Source organism: Antechinus flavipes, chromosome 5 (genome assembly GCF_016432865.1).
Source record: "Antechinus flavipes isolate AdamAnt ecotype Samford, QLD, Australia chromosome 5, AdamAnt_v2, whole genome shotgun sequence".
Classification (NCBI taxonomy): Eukaryota; Metazoa; Chordata; class Mammalia; order Dasyuromorphia; family Dasyuridae; genus Antechinus; species Antechinus flavipes.
In genome coordinates this window covers 296,285,762-296,303,505 of record NC_067402.1, presented here as the reverse complement: position 1 = coordinate 296,303,505, position 17,744 = coordinate 296,285,762, and the positions used below count along the sequence as shown (strand labels likewise).

General features: G+C 39.7%; 2 protein-coding genes across 4 annotated transcripts; one reads left to right on the top strand and one right to left on the bottom strand.

Annotated features, from left to right (window-relative positions):
• Nucleotides 1-332: 332 nt before the first annotated feature.
• LOC127539009 (zinc finger protein 260-like) lies at nt 333-9,603 on the top strand. 2 transcript variants are annotated; one of them, XM_051962926.1, is made up of 4 exons: nt 333-547; nt 2,437-2,563; nt 2,775-2,870; nt 6,686-9,603. In XM_051962926.1, the coding sequence occupies exons 1-4, from the start codon at nt 506-508 to the stop codon at nt 8,587-8,589; spliced, it is 2,169 nt and encodes a 722-aa protein (XP_051818886.1). In that variant the 5' UTR covers nt 333-505; the 3' UTR covers nt 8,590-9,603. The 2 variants fall into 2 exon arrangements, with proteins under 2 accessions (XP_051818886.1, XP_051818885.1); XM_051962925.1 differs by having other exon boundaries at nt 333-2,563.
• LOC127539010 (AP2-associated protein kinase 1-like) lies at nt 7,032-16,514 on the bottom strand. Of its 2 annotated transcripts, XM_051962927.1 has the most exons (6): nt 16,361-16,513; nt 15,938-16,158; nt 14,578-14,826; nt 13,193-13,441; nt 11,178-11,380; nt 7,032-7,130 (listed from the first exon to the last, which is right to left on the bottom strand). In XM_051962927.1, exons 1-6 carry the CDS (start codon nt 16,363-16,365, stop codon nt 7,128-7,130), a joined length of 930 nt encoding a protein of 309 aa, XP_051818887.1. In that variant the 5' UTR covers nt 16,366-16,513; the 3' UTR covers nt 7,032-7,127. The 2 variants fall into 2 exon arrangements, with proteins under 2 accessions (XP_051818887.1, XP_051818888.1); XM_051962928.1 differs by lacking the exon at nt 14,578-14,826 and having other exon boundaries at nt 16,361-16,514.
• Between the last annotated feature and the right edge of the window lie 1,230 nt (nt 16,515-17,744).

Sequence of the window (17,744 nt, the reverse complement as noted above, 5' to 3'; positions counted from 1 at the left end):
AGCGGACCTCAGTTTCCCTTTTCTTTAAAGGGCTTGAGCGCGTGCGCACTGATTAAGGGTCTCCCCCCACCCCAAGTCTCCGCTACCCAGAATTCCTCGGGGAGGGAGAAGAGGAGGAGGAGGAGGAGGAATTAGCTGGGTCTCTAGCCTGGGTGGGTGTGGTCACGGGCATCCCGCGAGCGACGCAGTGAGAGGCTCTGTTTTCACTTAGCGCTCCGGGAGGAGGGGGGTCGGGGAAGACGGAGATGGCCGGGGGGAGGGTCCGGGACCGCTGAATGTGCCTATCTAGGGGCTGAGGGGGAAACTAGAGGATCCAGATCTGGGGGTCACTTGTATGCGTACGTGGGAGGGGGTCTGGAGATAGAGGCCCACGTATGGCCCGGAGGGTTCCCAGTGCTGGAAGCTGTCTCGGGGGTCCTGGGGGGGGGAGCAGGCAGGGCGCGGGCCTCTTACCTTGGCTCTCTTTCTCTCTTCCCCCCTCCCCACCCAGCCCATCCGAGGAGAGATGGTCAAGGGACAGAGCAGATCCCGAGCATCATCCCACCAGGTGAGGGGGACCTTCCCCTTTGGCCTCGGGAAAGGAGCAGAAGCCGGAGACGGGGGGAGGGAAAAGGAAAAAAGCGCTTATTATTTACCTGCTAAGCCAGAAATAGTGAAGTAGTGAACTCATCTGATGCTTAAAACCGGGTGAAATAGCAAGGTAGGCGCTATGATGGCCTCTGTTTTACAAACGAGGAGACTGAGGTAAAGTGACCTGCCCAGGATCGGACAGTTAGTGAGTATGTGAAGTCTTTCGGACTCCAGGTCCAAGGCTCCAGATATTGAAGTTCCCAGAAAATTTCCCTGCCTGCTCCTCGGTCCCTTGGGTTTGGTAGGTAGGTCCAAGTGAGGCAAGGGCTGCTATTGGGGGTTCAGGCCGGTTTCTGCCCTGCTTGTCCCCATTTCAGCGTTTCCTCTGTGTGGAATAAGTGGGGCTGTGGTGCCTGGGGCTCAAGCCAGTGTTCAAGACTTTGGAAGTGCGCACAGCCCTGGGGGAAGGCACCAAGAAGTAGCTTGGGTCTCATTTTTTATATTCTATTTGCTTTAAGCATGAGTATTGGGAGAGGGGAGAGGGGAGGGAAGGAAGAGAGAAAGGAAGAGGAGGAGGGAAGAAAAGAAGCAAGGAAAGAAGGGGAAAAGGAAAGGAAGGAGGGAGGGAGAGAGGAAAGAAAGAAGGAAAAGAGAAATGAGGGGAGAGAGAAGGAAGGAAGGAAAAGGAAGGAGAAAGGGAGAAAGGAAGGAAGGAGGAGTAGCGGATATTGCCTATGGATTCTGCTTATTGGTGGCTCTCCAGAACTTCCTTTGAGTCCATTTTTTAAAGCTGACTTTTAAAATTTGATTTTCAGTACCTCCAGAAGAAGATGCCCATCACACAGCAGAACTTAGAAAAGGAAACAAAATTTCCTTTCATTCACTTTCTTAAAACACATGAACTTTCAAAGCTATCCAGTTTGTGCTCCTTTCAGAACATGGATTCTTTCTTGAACCTTTTAACATGAAGTGTAAAGGACCAGACTCATCATGGATGCAAAAATATCATAATTTTGCTTTGAAATATCAATTTTCATCCCATGGCATCTTTTATTTCTTTCTGTCGTGGCTAAGGGAAAATGCTGTGTCAGTGGACAGTGCTGCTTGATTTTCAGGCATTTTCTCTGTTTTTCTGATTTTAAATCTGTCATTCTAGCCTTAAATCCTGGAGAGCTGTGCTTGGGTCATGGGGCCCCATATTCCCATCCAGAGGGATACCTGGGTGAACATTTGACGGCTCTGAGTGCCAGTCCTAATGATGGGTGTGAACAGCTTGGGGGCAGGGGACATCGTGTCTGTTAAAGGCCTCTGGCTCAAGAAGTGAATTGAATCTGGAATCCTGGCAAGTTAGGGATGAATCTATTCATAGCAGGAGGAGACAGTGTGGAGCAGTGGGTACAGTCCTGGATCTGGGTGCAAAGCCCACTTCTGCCCAGTTACTTCCTCTCAATGGGCCTCAGTTTTCTCATTTGTAAAATGATTGTCAAGTTCTGATTAATTCCAGAACTTCCATGCTCTGGTTAGTCCTCCGTCCCGGTAATTTTCTGTAATTGCCAAAAAGAGGAGAATTTCCATGTCATGCTGAGGATGTGAACTGTGGCCGCTGTGAGTGTTTGCAGGGGAAGGTTGGAGAACAGCATGTTATGTTCTTGGGGTTCACTCTGGGAACATCTTGTTAGGGTGAGTAGGAAGTCACAGGACAGAGTCACAGTTTCCTGCCTGAGACAGCCAGTCATAAGGTGTTAAGTCATCCCTAGAGAGCACTCGGGGTGAGTCCCCAGTGAGGATTGCTCCCTGTGACTCCTCTCAGTGTCCATGCCCACCAGGGCTGATCCCTGTCTGACAAGGATGGTTTTGGGGTTCCAGGGACCTGTGGCCTTCAAAGATGTGGCTGTGGTCTTCACCTGGGAGGAGTGGAGAGACCTGCACCCTGAGCAGCAAGACCTGTACAGGGAGGTCATGCTGGAGACTTACGAGATCCTCGCATCCCTGGGTAAAGAGCGCTCAGGCCGGCCCCAGCTGCTGAGGGTCTGGGAGGCTGACCTGGAGCTGGGGCTCGTGGGGAGGGAACCCAGAAGCTGAGAATTGGGGAAAGGGCTTTCTTTGCTTTGTGCAGGGAGGGTGGGCTCCCCATATGCTCCCAGGGACTGATCAGATGATAGAAGACATCCTGGTGGGCCTGCTGTTTCTTGGTCTCTGAACAGGACTCTCAGGTTGCAAACCCGCTGTGATCTCCCGACTGGAGAGGGGAGAAGCACCTTGGAGGCCAGGAAGAGGAAGCCCCCAAAGCCTCTGTGCGGGTGAGTGAGAAATGCCCCGGTCCCAGCCTGCCGCTCCCCCTTCTCACCTTCTCACGCCCCTGGCCTTTTTATTTCCAATGGACATTGTCTGAGTTAGACTTAGAAAATTGAGGTCTTGAGGTCCCTTGGCTTGACCATGCTGCTCTAGCAAAGACAGGATGGGCTAATAGTGCTCTCAGGGGAGACCCGGGAGTGCAGATCCAGCCCAGATGTGTGTGCTTAATCTCTCTCAAATTGTTCTTATAAATCTATGTAAGTGAATGAATTACGTGGACACATTTATATAGAGAACATAAAGCTGCTTTTTTAACACCCAGCACTGTGGATACAGATACAAGCCAAATAGACCGTTCTTGCCCTCAAGAAGCTTACATTCTGATGGTGAAAGACAAAGGTCAATATTAGTGGGGAAATGTTTTCCTTGATTGCTCACATATGACCTATATCACCTCTGCTTATTGTCTTGGGGAGAGGAAAGGAGATGGAGGCAGTGAGAGATTTTGGAATTTTAAAAGTTGTTTTTAAGTATTAAATATTGTTTTTAAATCTAATTGGAGGAAAAGAAAATATTAAAAATGAAAAAAAAATAAAACTAGTGGGATAGAGAAGAGGTAAAGGCTGGGTCACATTTATGGTGACGTGGTTTAGAAATGGCTGGGAAGCATCCCACGGTTGTGGTTCCAGGGAAGGTTATCTATCAAGAAATATTATATAGTTATATTCATTTGGGGGTTGCCTGTGTTTTGAGATGGAGAAATCCAGATATTTTATATATTCTGTAATTGTTTTGAAAGGAGTTTCTTTTTTTCCATCTCTTCGTGCTCTGTTTCATTCATATAGGATGGGGAATGGCTGATTAATACTGTGAGAGATCTAATATCCTGACAGATGTAGAGTTAGTTACTGTTACAACTAATTTATTTATTAATTGTTTAATTTTTCAGTTGAAGATTTTAAAAATTAAATTCACATAGAAACAGGGGCCACTAAATTAAATAAGGTTTCCTGTAGGTTGCAATAGTGAAATTAGACTAAATAATGTATCAAAGAATGACAACAATGAGACGACACACCAAAACTTTTGGGAAAATATGGCCAAAGTAGTACTCAGGAAATTATTTCTCTGGTCACTTTGGGAGAAACAAAAAAAGGACAGATGATGTGTGGAAAAATAAATAAATAAATAAAGGCTATGATCCCCCTCCCCACCCATCAAACCACCAGCTAAAAACAAAAATACAAACTCTGAAAATCAAAGAAATAAGTAAAATTGAAAAGAAAAAAAATCCATTAAAGTTATAAACAAAATTAGTAACAGGATTTAAAAAAACTCATAAAATAAGCCATTTTCTAATGTGATTTTTTTTAAAGAGGAAAAATAAACTTCCGATCAAAAATCAAAAAGAATACACAATCAAAGAAGAAATAAAGGAAATCTGAAACCAGATTAGCCCAATTATGTGCCCAAATTAGAAAACTGCATATTAACATTATCTTTGTCATACTGTATATTTATTTGTTTATTATTTCCCAATTAGAATTTAATCTGCTTGAGCATCCTGGAGGGTGTTGTGATTGGGTTGTGGTTCCTTTGCCTCTTTCACAATTCATAGTTTAGATATCAGACTGATGTTAGTTTCATACGTGTTTGGTCAGCTCTTATTTCTTTATTTTTGCAGACAATTTATGTAATATTAGAATGAATTGTTCTTTGAATTTTTGATAGAATTCACTTATTTTTTATTTTAGTCACTTGATAGTACATCTTGGAGAATTTTTATGGCTTATTCAAATTCCTACTCAGAGATTGGGTTTTTTAATTCTCTATTTCATATTCTGTAAATCTGTGGGCCATATAATGTAAAAATGTATACATTCATTTTATTTATGTTGGCATATAATTGGGCTAATCTAGTTTCTTCTTTGTGTATTCTTTTTGATTTTTTTACTTTTACTCTTTAAAAAAATATCGCATTAGAAAATTGGGGCAGCTAGGTGGCTCAGTGGATAGAGCACCAGCCCTGAAGTCAGGAGGAACTGAGTTCACATGTGGTCTCAGACACTTAACACTTCCTAGCTGTGTGACACTGGGCAAGTCACTTAACCCCAATTGCCTCAGCCAAAAAAATAAATAAATAAATAAAATGGCTTTTTTTGAATTTTTAAAAACAATCCAGCTACTAATTTTGCTTATAACGTCAGTAGATTTTTTCCTTTCAGTTTTACTTATTTCTTTGATTTGTATTTTTATGTTTAGTTGGTGGTTTGATGGTAGGGGACTTGTTGCATTTATTTATTTGTTTGTTTGTTTGTTTGTTTTTAGTGGCCCTAGTCATCTATCTGTCCTTTTTTTTTTTTTTTTCCACCCAAAAGATCCAGAGAAATAATTTCCCAAGTACTGCTTTGGCCATATATTCCCAAAAGGTTTGAGATGTTGTCTCATTGTTGTCATTTTCTTTGATGACATTATCTATTATTTCAACGATGTGTTCTCTGACCCACCAATTCTTTAGAATTAAATTATTTGTTATCTAGATTTGAATCTTTCCTTCAAAAGAATTTTGATGGTTTTAATTTTTATTTGCTCTCATCACCTGTAAAAGATATTTGCAGTTTCAATTTTTTAGTTGGCTTGGTTCTTTTCATTTGAAATGCTTGAATATCACTTTTTCTTACCACATGATTGTGTTCATTTTAATGCGGGTTAAATTATTAAGACTTTCTCTTTTGGAGACCTGAGTTTCAATTGATAAATGATGGACAGAAGCAGCTACACCCAAAGAAAGAACACTGGGAAACGAATGTGAACTATTTGCATTTTTGTTTTTCTTCCCACGTTATTTTTATCTTCTGAATCCAATTCTCCCTGTGCAACAAGAGAACTGTTTGGTTCTGCAAACATATATTGTATCTAGGATATACTGCAACATATCTAACATATATAGGACTGCTTGCCATCTAGGGGAGGGGGTGGAGGGAGGGAGGGGAAAAATCGGAACAGAAGCGAGTACAAGGGATAATGTTGTTTAAAAAATTACCCTGGCATGGGTTCTGTCAATATAACGTTATTATTAAAAAACAAACAAACAAAAAACCAAAAAAAAACCTTTCTCTTTTGTTTTTTGGAGTGTCATATTCTAAGATTTTCTCTTTTTTGTGCTACTTATAGCATAATCTTTTGTGAGTCTGATTGTGGTTCCTTAGTTATTGAATGTTTTCTTTTTGGTTGCTTGTAATTAATTTTTTTTTGACCTGGAAGCTCTGGATTTGGGGCAATTTTGGATTTTTTAATTCTGTATTTCATACTCTGTAAATCTGTGGGCTATATCTTTTTAAAATGTATACATTCATTTTATTTATTTTTGTTGGCATATAATTTGGTGTTTGCAGGTTAGAGTAAACCTGCCTTTTATATTACCATCTCAACTGGAAGAAAGAGATGAATCTTATTGCTTCTGTGAGATAGTATTTTGGGATATTGCTCCTCCAGGCTTTATTAGAGTCTGTGCCTTATATCATCTTTCGGTTCTCTTTTGGCAATATAGCAATATTTTATCATGGATGAATGATAATCATCTTTTATTTTGAGCCAATCAGAGTTAAGGGACCTGCCTAGGGTCAAATAGCTAGTAAGTGTCTGAAGTCAGATTTTAACTCTCCTGACTCTAGGGTTTATGCTCTATCCACTGGAGCACCTAGCTGCCCCTGATAATTATCCCTCTTAATGAAGGAGATGGACTCTAATATGTGAAGCATTCATATTTAGTAAGTAATTGGGACCAGTCAATGTTGACTTTGCTTTTTTCTCCTTTCAGATTTCTGTAAACAGAAGGAGAAGTATCCAACTAAAGAGCTGACTCCAGAAGAGAGCATTTCTGTAAGAGAATTATCCATGCAAAATCTTGCAAAGCATGAAATCTGGGACTCCAGATTTGGAGAAGTCTGGAAATATCCTGTTAGATTAGAGAGACAGATTGAGAGCAAGAAAAGACAATCCAGGCAGCTAACCATAACAGGTGAAAAAACTGATCGTTTTTTCAATGAATACAATCCACTGGAGCAAAGCTCCAGTGTGGAATCATCCTTTAATTCATTGCCAATGATTCGTACAGGAAGAAGTTTTCAGAAATATGCTACATATAGGAAGAATTTCAAACCATTTTCTGACCTAATTCAGTTGAATAGAAACTCCTCAGGGAAGAAGGTTTTTAAGTGTGATAGGTACAGCGATTCCTCTAGTTGTCATCCAGATCCCATTCACTGTCAAAGAAAGCACAAAAATACAAAGTTATTTGAATGTAGTGACTGTGGGAAAGTCCTTGGGAATAGCTCATCCTTAAGGAAACATCAGTTAATTCATACTGGAAATAAACCCTTTGAATGCAATGATTGTGGGAGAGCATTTACTCAGAAGGGAAACCTCACTAAACATCAACGAATTCATACTGGAGAGAAGCCCTTTGAATGTGATGAATGTGGGAAAGCTTTCATTCAGAGGGGAAGCCTTATTGAACATAAGAGAATTCATACTGGTGAGAAGCCTTTTACATGTAATGAATGTGGGAAAAGCTTCAATCGGAAGACAAACCTTATGGGACATAAGAGAATTCATACAGGAGAAAAGCCATACGGATGTAATGATTGTGTGAAAACCTTTAGCAATCGTTCAGCCCTCAGGACACATCAGAAAAGTCATACTTCAAAGAAAAGCTTTGAGTGCAGCGAATGTGGGATGTTCTTTAACCAAAGAGGGAACTTTACCATGCATCAGAGGATTCATTCCAAAGAGAAATTTTTCGAATGTGGTGAATGTAAGAAAACCTTCAGCCAGAGGGAAAGACTTATTGAGCACAAAAGAATTCATACTGGAGAGAAACTTTACAAATGTAATGATTGTGGGAAAGTCTTCAGCAAATGCATGTCCCTCAAAAGGCATCAACTAATTCATACTGGAAAGAAACCATTTGAATGCAGTGAATGTGGGATAGCTTTCAATCAGCGAGGCAACCTCATTAAACATCAGAGAACCCATACTGGAGAAAAAGCCTTTGATTGTAATGAATGTGGGAAAGCCTTTAGCCAGAGAGTTACCCTTATTGAACACATGAGAATTCATACTGGAGAGAAACCTTTCACTTGTAATGAATGTGGGAAAAGCTTTAACTGGAGGACAGTTCTCACTGAGCATAAGAAGATTCATACTGGGGAGAAACCTTATGAATGTAATGAATGTGGGAAAACCTTCAAGAGTACCTCAACCCTTAGATCCCATCAATTAATTCATACTGGAGAGAAACCCTTTGGGTGTCATATATGTGGAAAAGCCTTTAGCCAAAAAGGAAACCTTACCGTACACCAGAGAATTCATACTGGTGAGAAGCCCTTTGAATGTAATGAGTGTGGAAAAGGCTTTGACCGAGGGGCAGCCCTTATTGATCATAAGAGAAGTCACACTGGAGAGAAGCCATATGGATGTGACGATTGTGGGAAAGCTTTTGCTACAGGTTCATCTCTCAAGTCACACCAGATAATTCACACTGGAAAGAGACTCTTTCATTGCCCTCAATGTGGGGTGACATTTAGGCACCGTGTAAATCTTGCCATACATCAGAGAACTCATGCCAGAGAGAAACCCTCTGAAAGCACTGAATGTGGGAAATCCTACAATCAGAAGGGAATCCTCACAGAACACCAGAAAATTCATACTGATGAAAAATAATATAAATGAATGCTTGTGGAAAAACCTTCATCACAATATTGGAAGAAAGCCCTCTCTGTGGAATAACTGTGGAAAGGCTTTCAGTAGCAGTTCATCCCCTATAAGGAATCATAACATTTACTTGGGAAATCAACCTTTTGAGTGTTTTGGGTGAAAATTCTGTGGGAAAATCTTTGACCTATGGGTAATGCTTATTGTATATCACCAGCTGCCTCATAGAGTGAAATCCTTTTGGTTGCAATGGACATGGAGAGACTTTACCAAGAACCTCTCTATTATCAGAGAATTCAGAGTGAAAAGAAATCCTGTGATTGTGAGTAATTAAGGGAAAGCCTTTTTCCTTCATCAGAGAGAAGTGGAAGATGCCAAGGAGAGAAAAATAATCTTTAAGTCACTAATCCTAGCTGAATCTTAGTCATGACATGGATGAAGAAGTTGATATTGTAATTCATGATCCCTGATTTTCCCTAATTGCTAACGACTTCACAAAGGTCATCCTGCTTACATTGTCATAAATTGATGGACAAGTTTATTTAATAGTGAATTCTTTTCCTTTGACTATAAATATGCTTGTAATCATTGACAAGTGGATTCAATAGTTAAAATCTTAAAATTCCTGTAGTAGAAGCAAATTCCAGAACTTGAAGGAAAGCCTTATTCAACTCAAGTAGCCCTTCCTTAGAATCCTCCCTATTCTTATCTTGTTTCCCCTGCCCTGCCTAATAAAGGTATGGTACCACAAAACTGAAGCACCTGTAGACCTTGTGTTACAATTTGACCAATCCCATGCCAGAGACTCCTTTGATTCAAGAATTAAACAGAGAAAGCCAGAGTTAGGGAATGTCAGCAAACTGGATTGTTCCCTTTCGTATTAGTTATGCTCATGACTGGTAGACCTGGCTATGCCAGTTGATCCAAAGATACACTAAAAACTGAGGTAGCAGCAGGTCTGCTCTCCATAAGAGCCTGAAAGCATCAGGTCAGTATTTAATAAACATTTGTTGAATTGAATAATTTGTCTTTGACTCTCTGTTCTGGACCATGCCTCATGGGCACCATCCAATTTAACCCTTTAGAAGCCTTTAATTGTGTCCCTCAACCTGTCCTCTCCCCATGCTAGAGCCTTGCCATCCATGTGTGTAATAGTAAGTTGACAAATGATCTTCCTCCTAATGTCCTAATCAATTGGGGACAAGAGAATACAAGAGAGTGCCTACTCTCACAGAGCTCACAGTCTAATGGAAGTATGCACAAATGGGGAACATATAACAATGATGCAGTAGAAATTGAAGATAATCTGGGAGGGGAAGGCCCTAGCAGCTGAGGTGATTGGGAAAAGCCTCCTGCTGAAGGTAAGGTTTGGGATGAATCTTGAGGCAATTCAGAGAAGCTAAGAAGAGGTGAGGAAAGCAAAGCATTGCTTTATCAATATAATCAAACTCAATAAATTTGTCAACATAATAAAACTCAATAAATGAAAAAAATCTGAAAAAAAAAGGATATCTAGATTGAATTCATACTGAAAATCCTCTAATGTGCATGGGGCACAGTCAGGCCAAAGACCGAGATGAGAGGTGGAGTATTATGTGAGGAAAAGCAAGTAGGCAATGATAGCTGGATCAAAAAGGAAATAAGGGAGGGAGAGAGGGAAGGAGGAAGAAAAGGAAGGACAAAAAACAAAAGAGGAAAGGGAAAAAAAGAAAGGAAAGAAAGGAACTAGGGAAGGACAAAGGGAAATGAGGAAAAAAGGAAGGAGGAAGGGAAGAAAGGGGATAGGGTCTTAAATACCTACTTTTGTCAGGCCTAACACAGACATGGAACACAGACAAAAAAGGAAAGAGGGAAGAAAATAGTAAGGAAAGAAAGGAGCTAAGGAGGGACAAAGGGAAATGAGAGGGGAAAAAAAGGAGGAAGGAAGGAAAAGGAATAGGGTCTTAAATGCCCATTTTTGTGCCAGTACTGTGCTAGGCACAGTTTATCTACAAATATTGTCTCTTCAACATTTTCTCTTAAACAGGAGAAAGGTGAAAAAAGGGGCTGGTTATGGAAGGATTGGGATGTTTTTTATCCTAGAAACAACAGAATCCTGAAATTCACTTAATGAAAATCAGAGCTTGCTTAGGGAAATAACTTTGGAAGCCCATCAGTGGAGGACAGATTAAAGTGTGAACAAGGGGTGTCATGGTGCTCCTTGGCAATCAGATGAAACCCTTCTCAAAATCAAGTTTTGAGATGAACAAAAACAATATTTGACTACAACGAGTTAATAACTCTTAAATTGTTGGAAGGATCCTTAGAAGCCAACTGTCCAAGCCGGTCATTTTGCTTTTGAGGAAATGTGGCCCCAAGACCTATCTACTGTGCTTGACCATTCAATCATCACAACCAGGATCTGAAGGCAAACACTGGAACACCAAAGCCATCCCGTTTCCTATTTGACTATAATGGTATTTTTATCAATATAATCAAACTCAATAAATTTGTCAATATAATAAAACTCAATAAATGAAAAAAATCTGAAAAAAAAAAAAGGACATCTAGATTGAATTCATACTGAAAATTCTCTAAGCTTTGTGTGGGAAAGTTACCTTGCGATTCTGTGTCCCCTTGGATGATTTTGACAGTTTTTGTTGTTTGGGGTCCACAGATGCCATGTACTGTGGATCGTTCCCAAGAAACTGGAGGATGGAGCTTACAACTTGTTCATATGTCATTTTGTGGATCTCAGCCGCAGAGGGATAAATTGGGTGCGTTGTAAGAGCGGTCTTGTTATTTGAGCTTCTTGGAACACCTGCATGGGAAGAAATAGAGCAATTAATCAATTGGCCAAGAATCAGCAAGATCTGTGTTGAGGGCATTGTGCCAGGTACGGGGATGGACAAGAGCTCTGGATATGAACGAGTCCCTGCCTTTGAGGAGTTTGCATTCTGTCTATGGAGTACTGACACACACTTCTCAAAGTATGTGCAAAAAAGGGTCCTAAGTAGCCACAGGAAGTCTGGGGTGGGGGATAAACATGGTGATTTGATTGAGTTTTTAAGTCCGCCAGAAACTTCTTTATTGAAGTGAGGGAGAGAAAGAGCATTCCAGGCACAAAGTACAACCAGTGGAAAGGCAGAGTGTCATATACATAGGGAATGGCAAAAAGGGTCAGTGCGGCTGGTCAGTAGAGAGTGAGAAGGGGAGTGATTATATTCAGGAAGGAATCAGGTTGGGAAGAGATTGAAATGCCATCAAGAGGAGTTCATAAGTGATTTGGGGCAGTAGAGAGCTCCTAGATATTTTTTTTTTTTAAGCAGGGCAATGATGCAGTCAGACTCATGCATTAGGAAAATCATATTGGCAGCTATGTGGAAGATGGATTGGAGAAAGAAGAGACTGAAAAATAGGAAGAGATGGGAATATAGTCTGATTGAGAGGTGATGATCCCTTGATTTAGCGTCAGGTCCTGTGATTTGAGGGAAAGGGATAGAAACGTTTGCTAAATGCCTATTTATTATTATTATTATTTTAATATTTTATTTAATAATAACTTTATGTTGACAGAATCCATGCTAGGGTAATTTTTTTTAACAACATTATCCCTTGTACTTGCTTCTGTTCCGATTTTTCCCCTCCCTCCCTCTACCCCCTCCCCCAGATGGCAAGCAGTCCTATCTATATATGTTAGATATGTTAAATGCCTACTATTTGATCAGCTAAGTGCTTTGGGTGGAGTTACAAATGAAAGCACAAGCTAATCCCTGTCTTTGACGAGCTCATAATCTAAATAGAAAAAAAAACAATTATATACAAACAAATTATAAATAGGTTAAGTAAGAAAAAACTAAAAAAATGAAGGCAATAAAAATAAGAGGGATTAGAAAAGCCTTCCTGTGGAAGGTGGGATTTTAAGGACACTGAAAGGAAACCAAAAGAGAGAAAAGAGGGAATTCTGAAGATGAATGATAGCCAGTGAAAATGTCCAATCTGGAGGTGGAGTGTTTTGAAGGAGGAACAACAAAGAAGCCAGTGACTATGAATCAAAGAGTAGGTGGAGAAGCTGGGCAAGATGACTGGAAAGGTAGGAGGTGCTAGATTCTGAAGGGCTTTGAACACCAATCAGAGGGTTTTATACTTGATGCTGAAGGTAATCAGAAGCTACTGGAGTTTACTGAATGTGGGAATGATGTGATCAAATGCGTGCTTGAGGATATATTGTAGAGATAGAATATTGGGTATATGTACTAAGTATGTGCTTTTCAAGGGTCAAGAATTCATAAAGAAGCCTTGATGGATGGCTTGCTTTATACATGTGGATGAAGAACTGAATTGAGGAGCCTGAGGCCACAGAAGTTATAAAGACTCAAACCTTTGTCTTCCAACTGATAATCAACCATCAGAGCCCTCATGCCTCCAGTTCAGGTGTGTCATCAAGGGGCAGGGGCGGGTGAAGGAAGAACTGAGTCAGAACTCAAACTTTTATGAATTCCTTCCCAACTCAGATGTTCTCTGACTTTAGGCCTGTGGTTCAACTGTATATTCTCCTGTCACTGAATGGATTATCAGGTTCAAGGAATAAATCTTATTAAACGGCTTCCAGGATTGGGCTTTAGAATTTTACCTTGTGATTGATCAGCATTTTGTGCAATTCCGGGGTCCTGTCTCCAAGTTCTTGAGGAGTTGACGGATGGCATCTCAGGTCTCAGAAGTGCCGGGTCCTTTTCTTGGCCCTGAAAACGGAGCTGGCTGGTCTGCTGAGGCCTCTTGGGAAAGCTGGCTGGCTGATTGCTGGGCATGATGGCCTCTGGGTGTGGATGCTGGGGGGGTTGTTTTTGTTTTTTCCTAGAATTAATGGTCAAATTGGCTTCACCTGAATTGGAAAAAAATTAAAAATCAGTATTCCCTTTTCAATTCAAAGGCTATACTTTTGCATGAAGAAACACCTGAAAAAAAAAAGAAAATACGTCTCACCCCACCAATCTAAATGGTTGGAAGTTTCTTTTCTTTTTTTTTTTGATTATCTCTACCACCTCTCACTTACAACATCATTTCCTCCTCTGAGTTAAAGTTACTGGTGCTCCTGGTGCAGCCTCCTGCTTCAGTTTTTGGCTTCTTGAGGCAGACTGATCATATTCAAGGTCTTTCTTGCTACTTTGCTACCTGGTAAAGAACCCTGCATGTAGCAGGTACATCATCTACTTCATGAGTTGTGTTGTCCAATGAAATCAAATTGAGTGATCAGGGAAGACTCTTTAGACATTTAAAAAAGATTTATGTGAGAACTATTTTGAGCACTTCATCAATTGAATCAATAATTATATATATTTCTAATTCTTACATATATTTGTTAAATATATTTTTATTCTTATATATATATACTTCATTAACTTACATTTTTACCTCAATTATATATAGAGATAGATAGATGGATAGATAGATATCAGATTGCTTGCTATCTTGGTAAGGAGATCTTATTCGCATATATATATTTCATTAACTTATAATTTTTTCCTCAATTATATATATGCATATATATCAGATTGCTTGATGTCTTGATAAGAAGATGATAAAGGAAGAAGTGAGAAAAAATTTGGAACATAAAATCTTATAAAAATAAATGTTGAAAACTACCTTTACCTGTATTTGGAAAAATAAAATACTTTTCCAGGGGGAAAGTCCCTTAAAAAAAAGAAAAATAATGCTTGTTCCTTGTCTCAAACCCTTGTCTTCCAAATGATAATCAGCCATCAGAGCCCTCATGCCTCCATTTCAGGTGTGTCATCAAGGGGCAGGGGCGGGTGAAGGAAGAACTGAGTCAGAACTCAAACTTCTATGGAATCCTCCCCAAGTCGGATCTTCTCTGACTTTAGGCCTGTGGTTCAATTATATATCCTCCTGTCACTGAATGGATTATCAGGTTCAAGGACTAAATGAAAAATCAGAAAGCATTCCTAAAATGTGGGGATCTTATTAAACGGCTTCCAGGATTGGGCTTTAGAATTTTACCTTGTGATTGGCCAGCATTTTGTGCAACTCCGGGGTCCTGTCTCCAAGTTCTTGAGGAGTTGACTGATGGCATCTCAGGTCTCAAAAGTGCTGGGTCCTTTTCTTGGCCCTGAAAACGGAGTTGGCTGGTCTGCTGAGGCCTCTTGGGAAAGCTGGCTGGCTGATTGCTGGGCATGATGGCCTCTGGGTGTGGATGCTGGTGGGGTTGTTTTTGTTTTTTCCTAGAATTAATGGTCAAATTGGCTTCACCTGAATTGGAAAGAAATTAAAAATCAGTATTCCCTTTTCAATTCAAAGACTATACTTTTGCATGAAGAAACACCTGAAAAAAAGTAAATGCGTCTCACCCCACCAATCTAAATGGTTGGAAGTTTCTTTTCCTTTTTTTGATTATCTCTACCACCTCTCACTCACACAACATCATTTCTTCCTCTGAGTTAAAGTTACTGGTGCTCCTGGTGCAGCCTCCTGCTTCAATTTTTAGCTTCTTGAGGCAGACTGTTCATATTTAAGGTCTTTCTTGCTACTTTGCTACCTGGTAAAGAACTCTGCATATAGCAGGTACATCATCTACTTCGTGAGTTGTTTTGTCCAATGAAATCAAATTGAGTGATCAGGGCAGACTCTTTAGACATTTAAAAAAGATTTATGTGAGAATTATTTTGAACACGTCATCAATTGAGTCAATAATTATATATATATTTCTAATTCTTACAAATATTTATTAAACATATCCTTATTCTTTTATATATAATATAAATATATTTCATTAACTTACATTTTTACCTCAATTATATATAGAGATAGATAGATGGATAGATAGATATCAGATTGCTTGCTATCTTGGTAAGGAGATCTTATTCTCATATATATGTCTTCAGGACCATTGACAGACCCCAAATTTACTAAGTGTGTATTTTTCAAGGGTCACGAATTCACATAGAAGCCTTGATGGATGGCTTGCTTTATACATGTGGACGCAGAAATGAATTGAGGGGCCTGAGGTCACAGAAGTTATAAAGACTCAAATCCTTGTCTTCCAACTGATAATCAACCATCAGAGCCCTCATGCCCCCATTTCAGGTGTGTCATCAAGGGGCAGGGACAGGGGCAGGGACAGGGGCAGGGGCAGGGACAGGGGCAGGGACAGGGACAGGGGTGGGTGAAGGAAGAACTGAGTCAGAACTCAAACTTCTATGAATTCCTTCCCAACTCGGATGTTCTCTGACTTTAGGCCTGTGGTTCAACTATATATTCTCCTGTCACTGAATGTTCAAGGAATAAATGAAAAATCAGAAAGCATTCCTAAAATGTGGGGATCTTATTAAACGGCTTCCAGGATTGAGTTTTAGAATTTTACCTTGTGATTGACTAGCATTTTGTGCAACTCCAGGGTCCTGTCTCCAAGTTCTTGAGGAGTTGACGGATGGCATCTCAGGTCTCAGAAGTGCTGGGTCCTTTTCTTGGCCCTGAAAACGGAGCTGGCTGGTCTTCTGAGGCCTCTTGGGAAAGCTGGCTGGCTGATTGCTGGGCATGATGGCCTCTGGGTGTGGATGCTGGGGGGGTTGTTCTTGTTTTTTCCTAGGATTAATGGTCAAATTGATTAAATTGGCTTCACCTGAATCAGAAAGAAATTAAAAATCAGTATTCCCTTTTCAATTCAAAGTCTATACTTTTGCATGAAGAAACACCTGAAAAAAAGACAATGCGTCTCACCCCACCAGTCTAAATGGTTGGAAGTTTCTTTTCCTTTTTTTGATTATCTCTACCACCTCTCACTTACATCATTTCCTCCTCTCAGTTAAAGTTACTGGTGCTCCTGGTGCAGCCTCCTGCTTCAATTTTTGGCTTCTTGAGGCAGACTGTTCATATTCAAGGTCTTTCTTGCTACTTTGCTACCTGGTAAAGAACCCTGCATGTAGCAGGTACATCATCTACTTCATGAGTTGTTTTGTCCAATGAAATCAAATTGAGCGATCGGGGCAGACTCTTTAGACATTTAAAAAAGATTTATGTGAGAATTATTTTGAGCACTTCATCAATTGAATCAATAATTATATATATTTCTAATTCTTACAAATATATATTAAATATATTCTTATTCTTATATATAATATAAATATATTTCATTAATTTACATTTTTACCTCAATTATATATAGAGATAGATAGATGGATAGATAGATATCAGATTGCTTACTATCTTGGTAAGGAGATCTTATTCTCATATATATATATTCATTAACTTATAATTTTTTGCCTCAGTTATATATATGAATATATATCAGATTGCTTGATGTCTTGATAAGAAGATGATAAAGGAAGGAGTGAGAAAAATTTGGAACATAAAATCTTACAAAAATAAATGTTGAAAACTACCTTTACCTGTATTTGGAAAAATAAATTACTATTGAGGGGGGAAAGTCCCTTAAAAAAAAGAAAGAAAAATAATACTTGTTCCCTTGATTTCTATCATCTTCAGAAATTTTAACATTTAAAAATGTCTTCAGGACTACTGACAGAAGCCCAAATTTACTAAGTGTGTATTTTTCAAGGGGTAAAAATTCACATATATGTATATATGCATATATAACTGAGATAAAAATTGTAAGTTAATGAAAAATTGAAAATAATACCAGTCAATAATTGAAGTAATAATGCAGAAGGTATGATGAAAAAGTAATGATAATGATTATTAGAACTAAGGAAGAAAGGGCAGCTACGAGGGGCAGTGGATGAAGCACCAGCTGTGAGGTCAGGAGGACCTGAAGTCAAATCTGACCTCAGACACTTAACACTTCCTGGCTGTGCGACTCTGGGTAAGTCATCTAACCCCAATTGCCTCCAAAAAAAAAAAAAAAAAAAAGAAGGAAGGAGGAAAAAAGAAGAACAAGAAATAATAATAATTATAACTAGCATATATCATGTGGAGGCATGTAAAGGGCTGAAACTCTGAGTAGGTACACTGAGGTCGGACAACCGAGCACTTAAGGCTAACTACCGATTGGACAATACTTTTTTAGCATATGCTTGGAAAATGGTCCTTCCCACTATTCTGTGCTGGCTCGATAATTGGAGTATACAAAGAATTGTGAAAAGGATTAGGGGGTAGAGTAAGACAAGCCAGAGTCACTTTGGTAGTAGACGAGGAGAAGGGAGGTCGTGGAG